General features: G+C 34.4%; 1 protein-coding gene across 1 annotated transcript; it reads left to right on the top strand.

Annotated features, from left to right (window-relative positions):
- The first annotated feature begins 10,773 nt into the window (after positions 1 to 10,773).
- On the top strand, positions 10,774 to 12,306 carry LOC108984846 (cytochrome P450 89A2-like). The gene has a single exon (XM_018956921.2). The coding sequence runs from the start codon at positions 10,774 to 10,776 to the stop codon at positions 12,304 to 12,306; it is 1,533 nt and encodes a 510-aa protein (XP_018812466.2).
- The last annotated feature ends 9,499 nt before the right edge of the window (positions 12,307 to 21,805 follow it).

Here is a 21,805-nt window from a genome sequence, read left to right on the forward strand (position 1 = left end):
TTTGTTGGGGAGGCCGTGACAGTAAGATAGGAGGGAGACATATGATGGGTTCAAAAACATGTACAACTTTGAAAATGAGGGCAAAACAATCAAACTTGCTCCTTTAACTCCAAGCCAAGTCTATGAGGATCAACTAAAACTGAAAAGTGAGGTTGCTAAAAAACAAAAGAGTGAAAATGAGAGTGATGAAAAAAGAAAGAGTGATAATGCGAGTGATAAAAAAAGAAAGAGTGAAACAGAAATTGAGCGAAAAAGAAAGAGTAAGAGTGAAAATGAGCAAAACAGAAAGAGTGAAAAAGAAAGTAGAGATGTGGCTGAGAGTAAAGAAAAACAAGTAGAGCCACGAGAGAAAAAAGAAAGAGAGTCTACAGAGAGAAAATGAAAGACAAAAGTGAGTTTCTCTGCAAGTGAGAGTGAGGTGAAGAGGACTTTCTTTGCAGATCGCCCTATGATTTTTCTTGTCTATGAAGAGTTTTATCTTAGTCTTGATGAAACTAACCAGTCTCTTCCTAGTTTGAATGTTTTCTTTATTGCAGGAGTTCGAGGATGTATTCCCAGAGGAGATTCCTAATGAGTTGTCACCAATTAGAGACATTGAGCACCACATTGATTTTGTGTCCGAAGCTGCTATTCCAAACCATTCAGCCTTTAGGAGTAATCCAGAGGAGACAAAGGAGTTTCAGAGGCAAGTTGAGAATCTGATGAGCAAGGGGTACATGAGGGAGAGCATGAGCCCATGTGCAGTACCAGTGCTACTAGTGTCGAAGAAGGATGGGACGTGGAGGATGTTCGTTGATTGGAGGATGGTCAACAATATCACGGTAAAGTATCGACATCCCATTCCTAGATTAAATGATATGCTTGATGAATTGCATGGCTCATGTATTTTCAGTAAAATTGATTTTAAAAGTAGGTACCATCAATTTAGAATGAAAGAGGGTGATGAATGGAAAACTGCTTTTAAGACTAAATATGGGCTTTATGAATGGTTGGTTATGCCATTTGGACTTATAAATGCGCCCAGTAATTTCATGAGATTAATGAACCATGTCCTACGTTCGTTGATAGGAAAGTTTGTGGTTGTGTACTTTGATGATATCCTAGTGTACATCAAGGACTTAAATGAACATATTGAGCATTTGAGATATGTGTTTGATGTGTTAAGATTTGAAAAGTTGTATGCTAATTTCAAGAAATGTACCTTTTGAATGGAATTTTTTTTTTCTTGGTTATGTTGTTAGTACAGGAGGTATTGAGGTGGATGAAGAGAAAGTCAAGGCCATCAAGGAGTAGTCAATGCCAAAAAACATCACCGAGGTAAGAAGCTTTCATGACTTAGCTAGCTTTTATCGATGTTTTGTTAAAGAATTTAGTACCATTGATGTACCCCTCACTAAGGTAATTAAAAATAATGTTGGGTTTCATTGGGGGCTAATCAAGAGAATGCTTTTGCCACTATTAAAGAAAGGTTGTGCTCTGCATCTATGTTACGATTACCTGATTTTAACAAAAATTTTGAGATTGAATGTGAAGCCTCAGGAATAGAGATTGGAGCCGTTTTGATGCAGGATAGGCAGTCCATAGCCTTCTTCAGTGAAGAGCTAAGTGGAGCATCCCTGAAGTACCCTACTTATGACAAAGAGCTTTACGCTCTTGTTCGTGCATTAGAAACTTGGTAGCACTACCTGTGGCTTAGGGAGTTTGTGATCCACACTGATCATGAATCATTGAAGCATCTCAAGGGTCAAGGTAAGTTGAATAAAAGGCATGCTAGATGGATGGAATACATTGAGACATTTCCTTATGTCATTTGTTACAAGCAAGGTAAGGAGAACATTGTTGCTGATGCTTTATCCCGGAGTAGCTTGGATGGAAAAAAAAAGGCGGAGTTGGTGAAGTCACTTCATGAGAGGGTACGGCTTCAAATTGACCAAAAGAATGAAAGCGTTGCTTCCCAAGCAAATAAAGGGCGAATGCGTGTCATCTTTGAACCAAGAGATTGGGTTTGGGTTCACATGTGCAAAGAAAGATTACCAGCCCATAGAAGGACTAAGTTGCATCCTCGAGGAGATGAACCTTTCCAAATTCTTAAGAAAATTAATAACAATGTATATAAAGTGGATCTTCCAAGTGAGTATAATGTTTCTGGTACTTTCAATGTTTATGATATTTCTCCTTTTCATGTAGGTGAAGATTCGAGGTCGAATCCTTTTGAGGAGAGGGTAATGATGGGAACCAAGGTGGGCCTACTCTTAAAGATCCATTGCAAGTTCCAAATGGGCTAGTTACAAGATCAAGGGCCAAAAAGATTAAGGAAACAATGCAAGGATTGGTGCAATCTACTTGGGATGAAGCTAGCAAGAGCCCAACACTCAAGAAAGAACGAGAACCATTGTTGATCCACTTGATTCAAACTGTGGAAGACATGACTTAGAGATAGAGCCTATTGTTATTGGAGGCTTCCAATTTGGTTAAAAGATTAATTTTACTAGTTTAGAATAAGTGGGCTTGAAGATGCTTGGCCGACATGTCTTATTTCTTATGAACCAAGATTTTCGGAAAGGCCTTGTATTTTGGCCAAGCACTTATTTGGAAAGTTGCTTTTTAGGAACTAGGGTGTCAAGAGGTTATTGTAGCGTTACTGTAGCCGTGTTACTGTAGCCACGGCATTGTTCATTCAGGGGCATTTTGGGTAAAAGAGGCTTTATTTTGGCTAGGGTTTTAACTAAGTTTGGTTTAAATACTCTTTGTAGTCTTATTTGAAGCTTTAGACAATATTGAATTTTCATTGTGAGTTGAGTTTACTCCTCTTGTTCTTTATTGAACTTTTGAAGTTATCAAAGGTAAATCACAACCTTTGTGGCGTTCCTCCTTGTAATCTGGACTCTTGAGACAAGTTCTTCAATGGGTCTAGATTTTAATATAATCTAGATTCTTGAAACGAGTTCTCAACGGGTCTAGATTCTCTATCCATTGACTTGATTTTGGCTTTCTTGGGTGAATATTTAAATTGATTGTGGGTTTAAGGGATTTCATTCTCATGAGTTCATATCAAAACAACTATGATTTTTTCTTAAAATAATTTTCTACCTACCGTTCTTTGAGTTCAGGGGGTAAATGGTAAACCATTCGACTAGTTTCTTTCAGAAAAGTTATTCAAGTAATCTCAGTGTTTGTCCTCTTCTTTCTTTTTCAACAGTTTTTAAGTTTGCCCATTTATAATCTCACGGCCTATGGGTTTTGGAATTACTTGGCGATGGATTTTCTGTGCATTCATGATCCTTCCATATAACTAAAGTACTCCTCCTTTGTTGAATGACATATGTTAATAATTTTTTAGTTTACAGTCAATCTGTGAATGCAGAAGAGGTAGAGGACATTGGGACTAAGAAGAATTGTTCACTTTTCATAAGAAACATATTGCAATGGATGTAATTAAGAAAGTGGCACCCAATAGCACTTGGGATCAACCTTTACAGCAGAAATACACAAAAAATAGTTTCACTTTTGGGTGTGTCATGGGTCATTCTCACTTGAGAATGGAATGTATATTTTCATAGGCTGCCTCTTTCATATTTTTGTGCCTTTTGAATTGCATTTAAATGTGTCATATCTAACTATGAAATTGTTGACCTCAATGCAGGGAGAAACAAGATGTCAATTTTTAATATGGGCAGACATATTTTAATTGGTAGAAAATGCAGTTTGGAAGAGGGAGGATGATGTATTCTTGCGCAAGTATAAAGCTCAAAAACAAAAAGATAAACTAATAGAGAGAGAGATTGAGCTTCACAGGCAAGAGGGCAAACTTCAAAAGTGGATCGTAGAGAATAGATGTGCACGTATATTATTGTGCCTGTACTGGGACATTATCTAATGTAATGATCCATGGTTGGTTCGGACTATAGACGTATGGTGCTATAGATAGTTGTCCAAAAATTTTCAATTTGTGAGAAGGAATACTCACAAATTTAAATTTTCAAATTAATATCATTATGGATGTGTATGGTAATGGATGTTAAATTTTTAATTTGTGAGAGAATACTCTTGGGAGATTGGTAAATGTGTAAATATTACTTATTTCTTAGAAAGAATTTTTTGACCACTAGTCTTACTTATTTTCTTACACTCAGCAACAAGTTTTTCCTGGATAGTTGCAATAATACATGTAAAAATGGATAGTTTTAGCCCTTCACATGCGGTTTACTTGCAAAAAAAAAAGGATAGTTTTGCGCTTCAATCATACCTAATTTCACAGCCCACAATCAGATAAGCATAATTTGAAAGCCATCAAATCTTAAAAATGATTAAAGGGAGGACATAAACTATACATTAACAAATTATACAAAGTTCATGCCCTTCCATGCAAAACAAACAAAATTCCTTCCATTCACAACAAACAATCATCTACACAAATTGATCTTCGAGACATTTTTTTCCCACAACATGCCAAATATTCACAACCAAACATAGGGCTACAAACTCCCCAACAACCAATAAATTTAATAATGGTACCAACTCTCCCTGAACTGCACAACCAAAACATTGGTACAAACTCCCCGACAAAAAAAATACTCCAAAACCAGTACTGCCACACATCCTCCATGTAATGACACAACAAGCTTGCATTCATGTCTTCAGTTATATATGATCAGTACCAGCACATCGCTGTAAATAACACACTATAATTATCAATTAATAACACAATATAATAGCACCCCAATGGGATTAATATTATAACCAGATTTTTTAGATTTAAATAAAGAACAAATAGTTGACTTTTGTTATGATTCATGTTAAATAGATAGAGAAGAAATCCAAGGGGATTGATATTATAACTAGATTTTTTAGATTTATCTACTTCTTCCTTTGTGAATCATATGCATATTCTCCATAATTGTACAAATTCGCAAGTATACTTATGCTTGCATATTTAAAAGCTCTAGTACTTTAGTGACTGCTGTTACTATATATATGTGTATGGATTAAACCTAAGAATAGGATCTTTCTGTTATAATTTAAATGATTTGTAGAATTGATAAATGATATACTTTTCCTATTCTTTAGCATGTTCAATTAATAAAACTGAGGGTCTAGTTTTTTAAATCGATGGAATTCTAAGAATGTACTCTTCCATCTTAAAAAATGGCTCATTCAAATTTAATACTTGGTTATCATGTGGTCACCTCTGGGTGGCCCTGATTAGGTGGCTCCAATTAAAGCTGTGTTTGAGAATACACTTGTTCTCATACCTTCTCAAACGATTTTATTATTGTTCACAAACAATTTACTACTATTTATAAATTATTTACTATTATTTTACTACTATTATACACAGATGATCTGAGATACTCTTAGATTGTATTTAGATGCTGAGGTGATCTCAAATGATTTGAGTTGATTTGTGAATAGTAGTATTTTGTGGGTCTCATTGAGATGTGTTTGAATGTAAATAGGTTGAGATATGTGTTTGAATGTATGAAATAGATTGATATGTATTTAACTTTTTATGTAAAATTAAAAAAGTAATAGATCTCATTAATGATTAGTTTATGATGAATGAAAGTAATCTTAACATCTAAACATAACCTTAACATTCAAACGGAGCCAATGGCCACCCGAGAGCCATCTACTAGAAGGCATTTTCTTATCAAGACTACTCGATGGTGGCCACTCTCATAGATGGCTCAGATCGGGTATGATTAAGGAACATTCTAATATCATATTAAAAGAGTTGGTTATTAATAATGCGTGGGATGTGGAAAATCTACAAAGGCTACTGGGTATTATTAAAGCTGATGAAGTTATGGAAAGAATTGGTTCTCTTAGTAGCTCATCGGATATTCTCTTATGGGTTTCGGAAAAAAATGGTTCTTTTAATACAAAATCTGCATGGGATGCGATCAGATTCAAAGCACCAAGGTTTGAATGGGCTAAGTGGGTGTGGAACAAATGGTTGCCTAAGAAAATTGCTATATGTATGTGGAAAGCAGCCTTTGAGTGTTTAGGTGTGGACGAAAAGGTGAGAAGGGTGGGGGTGTCTCTTGCATCTGCATGTGATTGCTGCCAGTTGAGAAAAACAGAAGATTTGGAGCATGTCTTGAATAAGGGAGAGTTTGCTGCTGAGGTATGGAGGAAGGTTTCGGTGGTAGTAGGGGTACCATTTATTAGGCACCAAAGTTGGAAAGAAAGAGTTCAAATGTGGTTCAATAAGGCTTCCAGATTCTCTCAATTGGGGATTTTGATGGGGTTGATACCTTGCTTGGTAGTGTGGAGGTTGTGGAGAAGGAGATGTGTGGCGAGAATGGAGGGGAAAGTGGAGAGTAGTGTAGATGTTTGGCTGTCCATTAAACATTGGGTGGGGTTGCTGAGCCAAAATATAGCTACTGTGAAACATTTGAATGATGTTGATGTTCGGGTATTGCATAATTTGGAAGTGAAGATTGCTGGAAAAAAAAAAGGGAAAAGTGTGGAAGTAGTGCATTGGATAAAACCGAGGCAGGGGTGTGTGAAACTCAATGTGGATAGGAGTAGCTTGGGGAATCCAGGGCCGGCAAGTGGAGGTGGAGTCCTTAGAGATTGTACAGGTTTGTTTATCTTTGGTTTTTCTAAATATTTTGGTTCTTATTCTAATAATGAAGCTGAATTGAGAGTGGTGATGGAAGGAATAAAGTTTTGTAAACAAATGGGCTATTATAGAATAGACATTGAATGTGACTCGAAGATTGTAGTGGATTGGATAAGATCTCGTAAATGCTCGTTATGGTATTTGTGGGATTTTTGGGAGGAGTTGAATGGCTTATTAGTGGGAGTAGATTTTTCTATAAATCATTTGTATAGGGTAGGTAATAAAGTGGCAGATGCGTTGGCTTGGCAGGGTGCCATGGGGAGGAATAATTTGTTTACAAATAGTGTTCAGCTTCCTAGAGTTATCAAAGGGTTGTATAGATTGGATAAAATGGGTACGGCCTATATTAGGCATGGTTAGCTAGTTAAAAAAAAAATACACAAATAAACAATATATCAAATAATTGGAAATATCGAACACAACGACGGACATGACAACATATGCAAATGATGAACGTTTAGTATACATGGATTGGTGAAATCACTGTAGAATGATAAAAAGAAATATTCATGCATTTTTTATAAAGAGAAATATTGTTTATAAGAACGATAAAAGTTTCAAATGAAAAATAGCATGGTTTGAATGCACATATCGCCCCAAGACCATCACATAAGATTCTGCTCAATGCAAAGGCAACAACTTTTTGAGCCATAAATTCAGACATGTAAACACATAACATTTTTCTCATCATCAATATGTTCTTACAATCAATTCTAGTTCAACCCAGTGAGTACTTGATATAAGCAAAGCACATAAAATGTATTTTTAAATGAAGTACGACACAGCAAACTTACCGGTGGGGAAGGGGCTCGCATGAACTGGTGCAAGCAAGGGGGCTTTCGTTTGACGCAGGGGAGGGGGGCTTCCGTTTGAAGCGGGAGAGGGGGGAGAAATGCGGGGGGAGGGGGGGAATGCAGGGGGTTGGATTGCTGAGTGGGGACGAGGGGGACTGGGAAAAATGCCAAGGGGAACGCGTGGGGGGCTAGGGGAAATGCCAGGGAACGTGTGCTGGGGGGTTGGGGACGGGTGGGGTGGGGTGGGAAAAAGGGGGGAATTCAAATAGGAATAGGAATAAGAAAAAAAGAAGATGTCAGAAATTCAGGCAGTGTAGATAAAATGGGGAGGCTGGGTAGCTGTACTTTAAATATTTGTCCAAATCTCAGATTTATCTATTTTTTGTTTTGTTGTGTTTGTTTTCTTCAAAAACCATATCAAAGGAAAATATCTGCAAAAGATTGATTTTTACTGTTTGGATTTTATCAATATGGATAAAACAAAATTTGTAGCATTCATAATTTTTGGCCTTTTACTTTTCTTGTTATTTTATTTTTCTTGGGCATCTTGCTCTTGTATTTCTACGTGAGTGATGGGCAGAGGGAGAGGAGTAATGAGGTAGAGGAGGTTTTCACCCTTACAGTTAGTGTCAAACGAAGGGAGGAGGAGGAAAGTGGCAACGGGGATCCATTTTTTTTTTATTTAATAGCCGCGTGGCATGCCACGTCAGTCATTACAATATCTCAGTACCAAGTCTCGGTGGCTGTAGCACCACCTAAGAAGGAAAAAATATTCCCAAGACTCTAAATTGGAGGGTCACAATTTAAATAAATAGATACATAAAGTGAATCTACAATATTAATTATGCAATTAATAAATTTTTCAGACAATATTAAATATTCAATAAGTCTTGTATAATTTGCTTTCTGACTTGAAGTCGCCCTCAATTTATCTTTTTTTGACACATGTAACTAGTCTTAGAGAACTTTCTATAATTGTCTAGAGAATTTCTCATACAACATTAAAGCCTCGTTTGGATAGAAAGATTCTTACATCTCATCCCATCTCAGCTTATTCCATTTCATCTTAATATGCAAACACCACAAACACAAATAATTTTCAATTTCAAAATCTTTAAATTTTTCATCTAATTATTATCTAATTTATTACAACTTTCTCAAACTCCAAACAAAACACAAAAAGCAATTCAACCTTTTCAAATCACAAAATAAAAATTATATTCAAATAATATCTTAATTTGTATAATATTTTTATTCAACTTTTTTTCTCTCATTCCCAAAATTCCATAAAACATTTTGATTCAAATCAGTTTTAACTCATCTCATCTTAACTCAAATATCATATAATTATTTACAAACCATCTTAACCCATCTCATCTCAACTCACTGTACAAACCAAGCTTAAATATTCACTTCATATAATGGTGTCAATTTATGTAAGAAGTCTGCTTGACTTGTACTGCTTTTTTTTTTTTTAGAAAAAACAATGTTATTTTGGTGGAAAAGAATAAGAATGACGAGATGAGTGTGGTGCACCTCCGGGGGGACAGGGTGGCGCTATTTAGCCACCAGAATGACTGCTACCCACCACCTTAGCCAGACCTACCATCGTTTCTCATTTCATGGATCCCCAATTTGAGCCTTTGTGTATTTCTATTTCTATTTCTTTTATTAAAAATATATTTTATTATAATATACAAATACATAAATATTAAAAAAAATTAGAGAATTGAGGTGAATCATATGTAGAATTGATAAATGATATACTTTTCCTATTCTTTAGCATGGTCAATTAATAAAACTGAAGGTCTAGTTTTATCGATGGAATTCTAAGAATGTACTCCTCCATCTTAAAAAATGGCTCATTCAAATTTAATACTTGGTTATCATGTGGTCACCTCTGGGTGGCCCTGATTGGGTGGCTCTAATTAAGGTTGTGTTTGAGAATACACTTGTTCTCATACCTTCTCAAACGATTTTATTATTGTTCACAAACAGTTCACTACTATTTATAAATTATTTACTATTATTTTACTATTAATATACACAGATGATTTGAGATATTCTTAGATTGTATTTAGATGCTGAGGTGATCATAAATGATTTGAGTTGATTTGTGAATAATAGTATTTTGTGGATTTCATTGATATGTGTTTGAATGTAAATTGGTTGAGATATGTGTTTGAATGTATGAAATAGATTGATATGTGTTTAACTTTTTATGTAAAATTAAAAAAGTAATAGATCTCATCAATGCTTAGTTTATGATGAATGAAAGTAATCTTAAAATCTAAACATAACCTTAACATTCAAATGGAGCCAATGGCCACCCGAGAGCCATCTACTAGGAGGTTTTTTCTTTTCAAGACTACTCAATGGTGGCCACGCTCATAGATGGCTCAGATTGAGCAGTCTAGTTGTGTTTGGTTATTGAACCAAACTCAACTCCTCAAACAAATAATTGATGAGACTCGTTATTTTTTCAACTTCCAATAAAATAGTTAAACTCATCTCAAGCTACTTCATACATTTTAACTTAAAATGTTAGACTCATCTTAACTTAAAAAATTTAAATTCATCTCGTTAGAACTCACAAAATACTTTTATTTATAATTCAACTTAATTCATCTCAACATCTAAACATAGTGTAAGGAGTGGCTACCTTTAGTCATGATTTATTTTTATTTTTAAACTAAATAGTGTTTCCTTTTAAAAGAAATTTACAAATTTATTTTTCAAACTTATTTAAAATGAGAAATCCATATTTACACAAAAAAAAAATGATAGGATAGGTTTCGATAGTGAGTTGAGATGCGATGAGTTGAGATAAAAATTGAAAGTTGAATAAAATATTGTTTAAATCTTATTTTTTAATATTATTATTGTTTTAATATTTAAAAAAATTAAATTATTTATTACATTTTATGTGACAATTTGTAAAATTTATAATGATGAGATGAATCATTATAAGATAAGTTGAGATATCTCAATCTATAATAATTCATCTCATCATAATCTAAAATTCCAAATGTTGAAAAAAATAAGTTGTATTTTATTGCATTTTTTTTAATATTATTAAACGTGTTTATCATAATCTAAAATTCAAAATGTTGAAAACAAGAATTTGAAAAAAAATTCCAAACGTTGAATTTTTGTTTAGCACGACTCATAAAGAAATGTCAAACTTTTGCATGGATGATGCACTCAACATTTGGATTGGTTGGCGCAACTTGGTGCATGTTTTTTTGTATATATACAGAAGAAAATACCTCATACATGTTCATCAAGCTCATCCACTTCTCCTAAGAACGGGGCTAAGCTCCATCTCTGCACTATAGAGATTGATCGATCATGGAGGTCTGGTTCATCATCCTCATCTCTCTCTGTGCCTGTTTTTCCCTAAAATCACTCTTCAGCTTTTTCTCTTCCACCAAAACCACCAAGAAGAATGTTTCCCAAGGCAATCTCCCGCCGGGACCCCCAACTCTGCCTTTCATAGGAAATCTTCATTTGCTTCCCAAATCCATGGTTGATTTGAGATCTGTCATGTATGATCTCTCCCAAAAGTATGGCCCGATTCTCACCGTCTATCTCGGCTCTGAACCCCTCATCTTCATCACCTCCTACACCCTTGCCCACCAAGTTCTTGTTCGACACGGCGCCACCTTTGCGAACCGACCTGCAGTCGTCCCCGTTAGCTCTGTTCTCAGCAACAACCACAAAGATATCGGCGGATCCCCCTTTGGCCCAAGCTGGAAAGCCCTCCGTCGTAATCTCCTTTCGGAAGTTCTCCACCCGACTTCGTTGAAATCTTACTCTGTTGAACGCAAGCGTGTGTTGGACTCATTGCTCAAGGGCCTCCATGAATCTTCCAAGCTCAATCAGCCCGTCCGTCTGCTCGATCATATCCACCCCGCTCTGTTTTCCTTGTTCATTCGCATGACTTTCGGAGAACTCAGCGAGACTCAAATCAAAGAAGTTGAAGGAATACAATATCAATTTCTTGTCTCTTACGAGCAGTTCACTGTGCTCGCTACCTGGCCCAGACTGGGGAAGTTGCTTCTCAGAAACCGTTGGAAAAGGTACCAACAATTCTTGAAGAACCAAGATGATGTGATTTTGCCATTGATCAGAGCCCGGAAGAAGTTGAGACAAGAGAGAGGCAAGGCATTCGAAGTGATTCCTTACATAGATTCCTTACTGGACCTGAAAATACCCGGAGAGAAAGGTAACGTGGAAGAAGCAGATATTCTGAGCTTGTGCTCGGAGTTAATCAATGCAGGAGGCGACACAAGTACAACGATGCTGCAGTGGGTTTTGGCATATTTAGTGAAACACCCACGAGTTCAATCCAAACTTTTTGCAGAAATCAGCGAGGTGGTGGCAAAAGGAGCGAAAGAAGTTGAGGAAGATGATTTGCACAAGATTCCATATCTGAAAGCAGTGGTTCTCGAGACTCTGAGAATTCACCCTCCAAACACCTTGTTGGTTCCACACACAGGCATGGAAGATGTTGAGCTCGGCGGCTACACAATCCCGAAAGACACAAAGGTGAACATCGTGACAGCACTGATCGGGAGAGATCCAAACGTGTGGGAGAATCCCATGGAGTTTAAGCCGGAGAGATTGTTGACTAGTGAAGACATTGGAGAAGAAGCGTCTGATGTAACATTGTTCAAGATGATGCCCTTTGGTGCTGGGAGAAGGAATTGTCCCGGGAACAAACTAGGATTGCTTCTCCTCCAGTATTTTATTGCAAATCTGGTCTGGAATTTTGAGTTCAAAACAGTGGATGGGGAAGGTGTTGATCTTTCAGAAAAGGTAATGTTCTTGATTGTGATGAAGAATCCAGTGCGTGCCTATATATCTCCAAGAATCAAATAGCTAGACAGATCCAACACTGTTACTTTGAAGAATGAAAATAAGGACCTTTTGTTTCTCATTTGACATCCAGATGATCCGAAAGCCGAAATTCATCCTTTCTCCCTATAACAGGAGCAGGGCTAAAAGACTGATCTGATCTGATGATCCCATTGTAGTGATTTCTTTTTCTTTTTGCTTTTGTTCTATGATTATATATGCTTTCTGTGTTTATTATTGATACGTCTTGTTATTCGTGCTGAAATACAGAGAAATAAATAGCCCATGATGTTAAAGGACAAGCACGTTTTGCGTCTGCATTTTAATTAGCAAATTTTACAAATTACAAGTCTTCCAATTAGTACATAAACTAAACTGCATCTTCTGAAATAATGTAACGCCCCGACCCCGAGGGTCCAGAGAGTTAACTCATAAAACCTGATAATCAGCTCTAACAAGGCTAGAGTACTCCCAAAATCAATAATATTCAATTTTCCCAAAACTCAAATCGAACGTAAATACTTCAATTAAATAAATCAAATAAGTTCATTTATCCAATATTCAATCCAAATAATCCAAATAAAATCAACTATTCTTCATGTCTCAAATAACAACTAGAAATAATAAAACATTAACATAAATCTCCATAAACCGTCTAAATCCATTGAAGCAACTTAAGAAAAATAATTAGTCTCTAACACCAACACTATTAACATGAGATACCCAACCACAAATCAGTGTTAATCTTCTCCATAGACTCTAATACTGATCCTCAGCTGAACCATCGATGTCATCTGAAATATTATGAAGATTAACGGGGTGAGTTATCAACAACTCAGCAAGCAAAGAGCATATACTAGCATGTAAACATGAGCATTTATAACATTTGATAAGCCGAACAAAACATTTACTTTCAGAATGCAGAAACAAAACTTTTACAAAAACATTAGAGCGAAGTTTTCAGAAAAATAAACTTATTCCAAAAAGAGAATCTGTTGGCATTTCTAAACTGACACATTATAATCATATCATCGTTTAACAAACACATCGGGACAATACCATGTTTAACCCCCGTGGTAGGGTTATAAACCACCATTATACCCGTGGCTGGGCCATATTCCATGTTTCACCCCCGTGGTAGGGTTATAAACCACCATTATACCCGTGGCTGGGCCATTTTCCATGTTTCACCCCCGTGGTAGGGTTATAAACCACCATTATACCCGTGGCTGGGCCTTAACAGAAACAGAACGGATTTCATCGAAAATCTGGTTACAATCATATACAGAATCAGAACATCATGTCAAGATTCTCAGATGACACATCATATCAAAACAAAACACTGAAAAGCTTCAGATCATTTCACATGTTCGAGATAAACATAAACAAAATATTCTCATTTGTTCATAACAAAACTTCCAGATTTTCATATTCGCTCTTTTACATAGTTCAGAAATAAAGTACACAAAACTAGCTCATGTCTACACCAGTCATGACAGAAAAACACTTTCCCTTATATAGAATTTATGCATATGCAGAATAAACATTTGAGGTTATTTTCAAATCATCTCTTTCAAAAAAATAAACACATTTATTCTCAAAGTCAACCTCCTTTCATTTATTTTATGTAAAACTAGTATATAAACCCCGCTTACCTGACTTCTTCGTATTATCAACACCTTGAGCCGGAACTTTAATAGTAACACCACCTAAACAAAAAGAACATATATCCAACATTTAATAACCAATCTAGTAGGCTGCTATTTATTGAAATAATAAATCAAAACAGTCCCTTCATAGCTCCATAACTATCTAACAATTAAATCCGAACAACTCTCTTCAAACCATTCGCAATTGAAACCCAAAACAGCCACACCTTCTAATAATACCAACCGACTATAATCATTTCCAAAACCAACCACAGCAACTCCAATAATTAAAACATAATCCAATCCAAACTTCGCTTCCAAACTTCGAATAAAACAATTTCAGTGCACGCATCAATACTCTACTCATTCAACAATTCAAAACTTGCAGAAAAGTTCAATACCACTAGTTCCAAAACACCCGTCATTTCACACCAAAAAGTCTCAAGTAATACTTCAAAAACCGACTCACAAAACACCCAAAATTATACTCCTCAACCTCCATAACTCCAACACACTTCACTGTTTCAACAATTAAAACAACAACTAAAAAAATAAACGCTCAAAACTTCTTCTACTGAAATTACTAATGGTCTGCGCATAAAGGAAAAACTGTCTAAGTGTGATGCACGGTCAACCAACCAGTGTGTGGGCGCGAGATAGACAAAATGAAGGGAAGGAAAACAAAAATTAGTTACCGAAAAATAAATTCAAACAGAGGCAACACGGCGCCCAAACTTGATGCCCACGGACTACTTCGAAGAACCAGAGAAATTCGAGACCCACGGAGATGGAAATATCAAGGAACTGTAGACCGAAATGCAGAACGAAGGAAAATCAGCGGAAGAAGAAGAAAACAGTGAGAACCCGATTGAGAAATCTGTAAAGAAATGAGTAAAAACCGAACCTTGAGTGTGAAAGGAGATGAAAAACAACCGTTGGAGTCGTGGGTTGGTGCGCACGGGTGAGAGAGATCCGGAAATGCAGAGCAGAGGGGAAGGCAACGCGAAGAAGAAAAACAGTGCAAGGGAATTAATCCCTTCACCCAAATGACGCCGTTCGGTCTCACTAAAACCGCTCGTGAGCTAGGCTTCTCCAACGGCTGGGCTTCTCCAACGGGCTGGGCCTAAGCCCGGTTATTACAAATAATTTGGCAACTCAACCCTTAATTGATACTTGAGTTGCAATTCCAAGCTGTTTAGGTTGTGTTTGAAACCGAACTCGACTCATTTCAACTCATCTCAAATCAATTATTGATGAGACTCATATCAACCTACTCCATACATTTTAACCTAAAAAGTTAAATCACCTGAATTTTAAAAAATTAAACAAATCTCAATGAGATCCACAAAATATTACTATTTATAATTTGACCCCTATTTTGTATTGATCTTTCAGCTTGGAAGCTGCCAAGCATTGAACGATCTAATGGTTGAGTGAATTGTTCAATGATATAATGTAATTAAAAAGAATGCAGTTAAAACTCTTGGGAAAAATAAAAACAAAAAAATAGTAAAAATGTGTGATCAGTTATTTTTCATTAATATGATTATTTCTTATCAAAATGAGTCTATTATCATAAATAATTCGTTATAAATAATCATTTTTCTTGTAGTGAACTAACTCACCAAGTGGAGTTTCCGCAACTGAAGTGTCTTAAATCGTGAAATAGGAACCTTAAAAGGATTTTAATGTTAGAAGTTCATGAAGGAAAATTGCTCACTCTAACTGATTCAAGCAAGTATAATTCCAATAAAACCCTAACATTTCCACCATTTTAAAAGAAAGTTGTAAAATAGATGTAAAAAATTATTGTGCATTTTTTTATTTTCCAAAGTAATTTCTTTTAAACAATATTTTTTTAATTGACTTGTAGTTCAACAAATTAATTAAAAAAAACAGAAAAATAGATGTCCTAGGTCTCCTTGTATATAAAATAAATAATTAGAAGTTGTGGTTATCAGCCTCACGAGTAACCACTTGCAGAAGTCTGTAGCATGTTACCATCAGAATACGTGTCCTGATTCCTACTTTTATAGTCGAATTATGTGTATCGTATAAAGATATCTTGTACAGATAGATCAATAAAAATAAATTAATAAATTGATATAATTTGGTATGATATGTTAGATATATTTTATAATAAAAATAATCTAAAGTATTAAATCAAACTATATTAATTTATAAATTTAAGTTTATAAAATATTTTTGTGAGTACAACATTATTTTATTTTGTAATCCCATTTAATAAATAAAATATTAAATAATTTGAACGTGAAATTATAGGTTGGACATATTATTGTATGAGCCTTGCTAGGTATGTGCGAAACTACCGACGACGTTGAGATGATGTTTTTTTATTGAAAAAAAAAAAAAAAAAATGATACTTTTGAGAGAAGAATAAATTTTTTTATCTCATAGAAATTATTTTCATCTCAATTCGTATTTTTATAAACGGATATCTTATATATCAATATTAATGTGTTTTAATATATAAACTCGTTTGGAGGAAGACTTTTTCTTACTGGATCGTAACGGGAGGCTAAGATAGATATTAGAAAGAGATATCATTGTTGTCTAGTTATGCGCACTAATAAGTTAATATGTCATTTTCAAGCTCGCTTGTCTATTTTATCCGCGCTGGCTTAGTTGGAAAGTTATTATATTTTTGTCCTTTGAATGTAAGCTAGACTTCTTCAACCCCCCCAACTAATTCCCGCACTACAACACAATTACTTTTTAGTGACGGTTGAAAAATTATGACAGTTCCTAAACCATCACTAAAAGGCATTTTCTGTGACAGTTTCTAGAAGTTGTCACTAAAGACAGATGAGATTTTTTTTGTGTTCCAATGTATGGGAAATTTACGTTCGAACGTCACATATACGTTCGAACGTTGTGGCTGTTTACATGCGAACGTGAAATGTTTTGACGCAACCGTTCAAACGTTTTTAATTAACTTTCGAACGTGAAATGTTTGAGCCAATGTTCGAACGTTAATTAATAATGTTCGAACATTCATTGTAAATTTAAATTAAATATGACTCTAATTTAAAAATTATATGGTTTTTATTGTGCATAATTTGTGAACAAGTCTAAAAAATTGACTTGTGTATATTTATATATACACAATTTGTAATATATAAATATATATTTATGTTTATATATATTTGAAATGCAGTGATTTAGTATTAAAGTTGGAAAATATAACATTAAAGAAGATTAAGAATTGAAATTAAAAAACGATAGAAATATTGAATAATATTTTTCTTTACAAATATTAAAAATAAAATACAAAATTTGATAGAATGTATTAAACAACAGTCAGATCGATCGATCTTATGATCGATATGCGTAGTTAGCTGTGAGATGACCGCATCAACCCAAGCAGGCTACACATCTTCTGCAGATGTACTCGGCGTATGATGACAACTACTCCCCACATGACCTGGCTCAAGCTGCGTCGGAGGAACTAAATCCTCTACAGGGGTGGCTGACGTCCCCTCGCCTGTCGAATGCTATGTCGATGCATGGTCATGTCGAGGGGGCTCAACCGATCTTTGACCCGCTCCTCTGGCTGGGTCGGCACTTCCCATGCAAGTAATTGTCGGTTGATTAGGATACCGTATGAGAGATTATCCGTGGAGACGATGCTCGCCTTGTAACGGATCCTCTCAAAGATGTGTAGTGGCAAATCTATAGGATCTCCACGTGTCACTCGTATAAAAAACTGTGCCCGAAGCCGACTAAATGTGGTTTTATGTGCCATAGGATCCACATCTAGTTGAAGGCGTTCTTCCGCTCGATCTGCATGCGGTCCCTCCCAGTGAGGATGTAGAAATCCTCGTCTCGGTTATCATCCCAAGCCTCGACGCCAGTATCCTCGGCTTTTGACTGGTCAGCATTTCTGGCTGATGCTGGCTCAAATGGGCGGCCAGTAGATGATGTAGAAGTGCCTACATCCTCACGGGGTGTAGCATGTGCAAATGTCTCAACTCCTCAACGAATCCCGAGGTGCTCGCCGATTACATCTGACGATATCTCAATAGAAATACCGCGTACAGTCACGGTGTGAGAGGATGCGTCCTGAGGAATGTCACACATCCCCATATAGAACTCTTGTACCATTGAGGGGTATACCTTCCCCATCAATGTGCAGATATTTCCCTAGCCTCTACTGAGAAAAACATCTCTCAAGTTCGTCTGCTGCCATTTGAGTTCGTCGAACTCATTAATCAGGACCTCTCGCTCTACCATAATAGTACGAGCAGTGTCTTGAGTGGCTCCTTCCCTCCCTTGTTTCCTAGTATGTAGAGGATGAGCCATATCCTAAAAATAGAAAAGGAAAAAAAATTATTTATATTAATGCATTTTTTTGTGTTAATTTTAAGTTGCTCTGCATTAACGTTCGAACATAGCAAAATAAACATTCAAACGTTAAGATAAAACATACGGACATGTATTTCATACGTTCACACGTAAAATAATGTAAATAAATTTACATTTGAACGTGTATCCTTTACGTTCGCAAGTAAAACATCTACGTTCGAACGTAAAATATAGACGTTTGAACATAAGCAGTAAATAAATATTGGCTGACGTACGTTCAGACGTTTATGTTATACGTTCGAACGTATTTGTTTTACGTGCGAACGTAAATATGAACGTCCGAACGTCGAAGCATGAATAAAGTAGAAAATCAGTACGTTCGGACGTTATAATTAAATGTCTGACCGTATGTGATTTACGTGTGAAAGTAAAATATTCACGTTCGAACGTATGTCGTTTAATAATATTTAAAAAGTAGTACGTCCGAACATATACATTAAACGTTTGGACGTAAAATTTATAAAAATGACGTCCGAATGTAAGACAATGAACGTTCAAATGTAGAAGCCATAACGGCTATTTAATTGAAACGTCGTACGTTCGAACGTCTTGGTGAAACATTTGAACGTTACGACACAGGCTGAGTCGACTCAGCCATTATTGAAATCTCAAAAATTACTCTTCAAACTAGGTTCTAAATGCCGAAATGTCACCTTAGAAATGAAGTATACACTTCAAGAAACATTTCTACAGTAACTATTTGGCCAATGGCAAGACGTGATGGCCGAAAATAGAGTTGAAAATCCGGCCATCATTTATCCTGTTTTAAACAAAACTCAATCCAAATATCAATTAAAATACATGTTATTTGAATAAAAGATGAATGCCTACCTTTTAGTGATGGTTGTGGCGGAGTTTGACGGCGGCAGCAATGGAGGAGGGGCGACGTGCAACAGAATGACGATGGAGCTGTTGGAAATGTCGTTTCGACGTTCGGTTTTGGCCTTATATACACAAAACGTTCGAACGTAATTATTATTACGTTCGAACATTTGTCAATTTACTTTCCAAAATATTAACTATAATATATTATATTATAAATGCTTATGTTATATATTATATTGTTATATATAGCATACTATATATAATATTATACTATAATATATATAGTATATTATAGTATATATATATTGTGTATTATATATATATTGTATTATATATATATAGTACAATATATATCTAATATTATATAATATATAATATATTATATGATCTATTATAAACTAATGAAATCAACATTAGAACCACATGCTCTTATTATTAGTCCAAAACGATATACTTTATTATTACAATCTAGTACCCAAAACTCTGGTGTACAAATTCCTAAATAGATTGATTGGAATCAAATTATTCTTCCTATATTATTGACATATTGACAATTGGCTTTTTTGAATTTGTGAGTGTTAGTTATATTTCTAAAGTTTAGCAATATGTTTAATGTTGTGATATGGACTTAAAATATTGTGATTATTGTTTTTGAATTTTTATTGAATATGTTTAACAAAAAAATTATAAGCTTATGATCTTAATTTTAAGTAAAGATTAAAAACATTTAATATATAGATAATATGAAGTTTAATATATAACATGGAGTAAGTATATATAATATATTAATACTAATTTAGTTAGAATATGATTATTATTTAAATTATAAGTATAGTATAAATTATGTCTTAAAAAAATAAAAAAATAAAGGACCGACTAGTAAGCTAGCTTGATGATCACGTTGTAGTTGCGTACCTTCATTTGTTGCGTTTGTGGCTATGAAGTGGGTCGTACGTATCTAAAGACATCAAGATAGATGTCCAAATTATATACTTATTGTCTATATATATATAATGTATTATATATATAGATATATAAAATGTAGTATATATACTATACTATAATATGGTATATAATGCAGAATTTAATAAGTAACAAATAATTATATATTATTAATTTATATATATGGTATAGTTTATATACTATATTATTATGTTCTCATCTAAAATATTATGCTATCATTCTATACATTTATATATATATAGATATATAAAATGTAGTATATATACTATGATATAATATAGTATATAATGTAGAATTTAATAAATAATAAATAATTATATATTATTGATTTATATATATGGTATAGTTTATATACTATATTATTATGTTCTCATCTAAAGTATTATGCTATCATACTATAAATTTATATATATATAGATATATAAAATGTAGTATATATACCATACTATAATATAGTATATTAGGAATGGTACGTTCGAACGTTTCAAGTTAACGTTTGAACGTTAAACTAAGAGGGCGGGAAAGTTCCCGCTCAATTAAGGTATCTGTGTGATGATCTGAACGTTCAGACGTTTATATTGTACGTTCGAACGTTAGTTGATGAAAATCACTAGAAAATTATGAATGCCCGAACGCCAAATTTCTTAACATCCGAACGTTAGGAAAATTAGTGCGGGAAATTTCTCACTCAAATATGGTAACTCTTTGATGATATGAATGTTTGGACGTTTAAGTTAGATGTTCAAACGTTAATCTGTAAATCTACGAACGTTCGAACGGAAAATTGTGATACGTTCAAACATAAAAATAAAAGTGCGGGCAATTTCCCGCTAGATTTCATGCTCTATCATAAGAAGGGTACGTTTGAACGTTTATTGAATGCGTCCAAATGTTTTGGGCGCACGTGCCTAGACGATTCTCTCTCAACTCTCTCTTTCTATTGCGCGCACGGGAGAAGCAGAAATGAGCCGCTTCCTCCCGTGCGCATATTCATTAAGTTCTAAAATTATTAGTTCAAACGTTCGAACGTTATATTTTCAGATGACATTCTAAACTTTATCAATATGTTGTTGTGATTATTGTTTGTATAGTTTGTAAATAGTTTGTGAGTTATTGTAAATATGTTGTGATATGGATTTGAAATATTATGATTATTATTTGTGAATGACGTTTGAATATGTTTACATGGTTAGAAATATATTGTCCTTAGGCTTTGTTAATACATGTTTATTGCTTACTCAAGTTTAGGAATATGTTAATACATGTGCCATGTTATTTTATGCTTATAATTGAAATATTGTGATTATTGTTTATATAGTTTGTAAACAGTTTGAGTTATTGTAAATATGTTGTGATATAGATTTGAAATATTGTGATTATTATTTGTGAATGACGTTTGAATATGTTTACATGTGGCATGTTATTTTGTGTTTTTTGAATTTGTTCTTTAACAAGAAAATTATAAATTTAGGATTTTAATTAAAGTAAAGATTAAAAACATTTAATTTACATTTAATATGAGACTTAATATCTAACATTTAATAAGTATAAATAATATATTCATACTAATTTAGTTATTATTATTCTAATTATAACTATAGTATAAAACTTGATTTAAAAAAAAGATAAAAAAAAAGTATATAACTTAACTATATATAAAATATAATATATACATACAATAAATATAATTAATAATTACT

Source organism: Juglans regia, chromosome 13, assembly GCF_001411555.2.
Source record: "Juglans regia cultivar Chandler chromosome 13, Walnut 2.0, whole genome shotgun sequence".
Taxonomy (NCBI): Eukaryota; Viridiplantae; Streptophyta; class Magnoliopsida; order Fagales; family Juglandaceae; genus Juglans; species Juglans regia.

What these genes read in the sequence shown, in the direction of transcription:
- LOC108984846 (XM_018956921.2), top strand. Translation starts at nt 10,774, where the DNA reads ATGGAGGTCTGGTTCATCATCCTCATCTCTCTCTGTGCCTGTTTTTCC.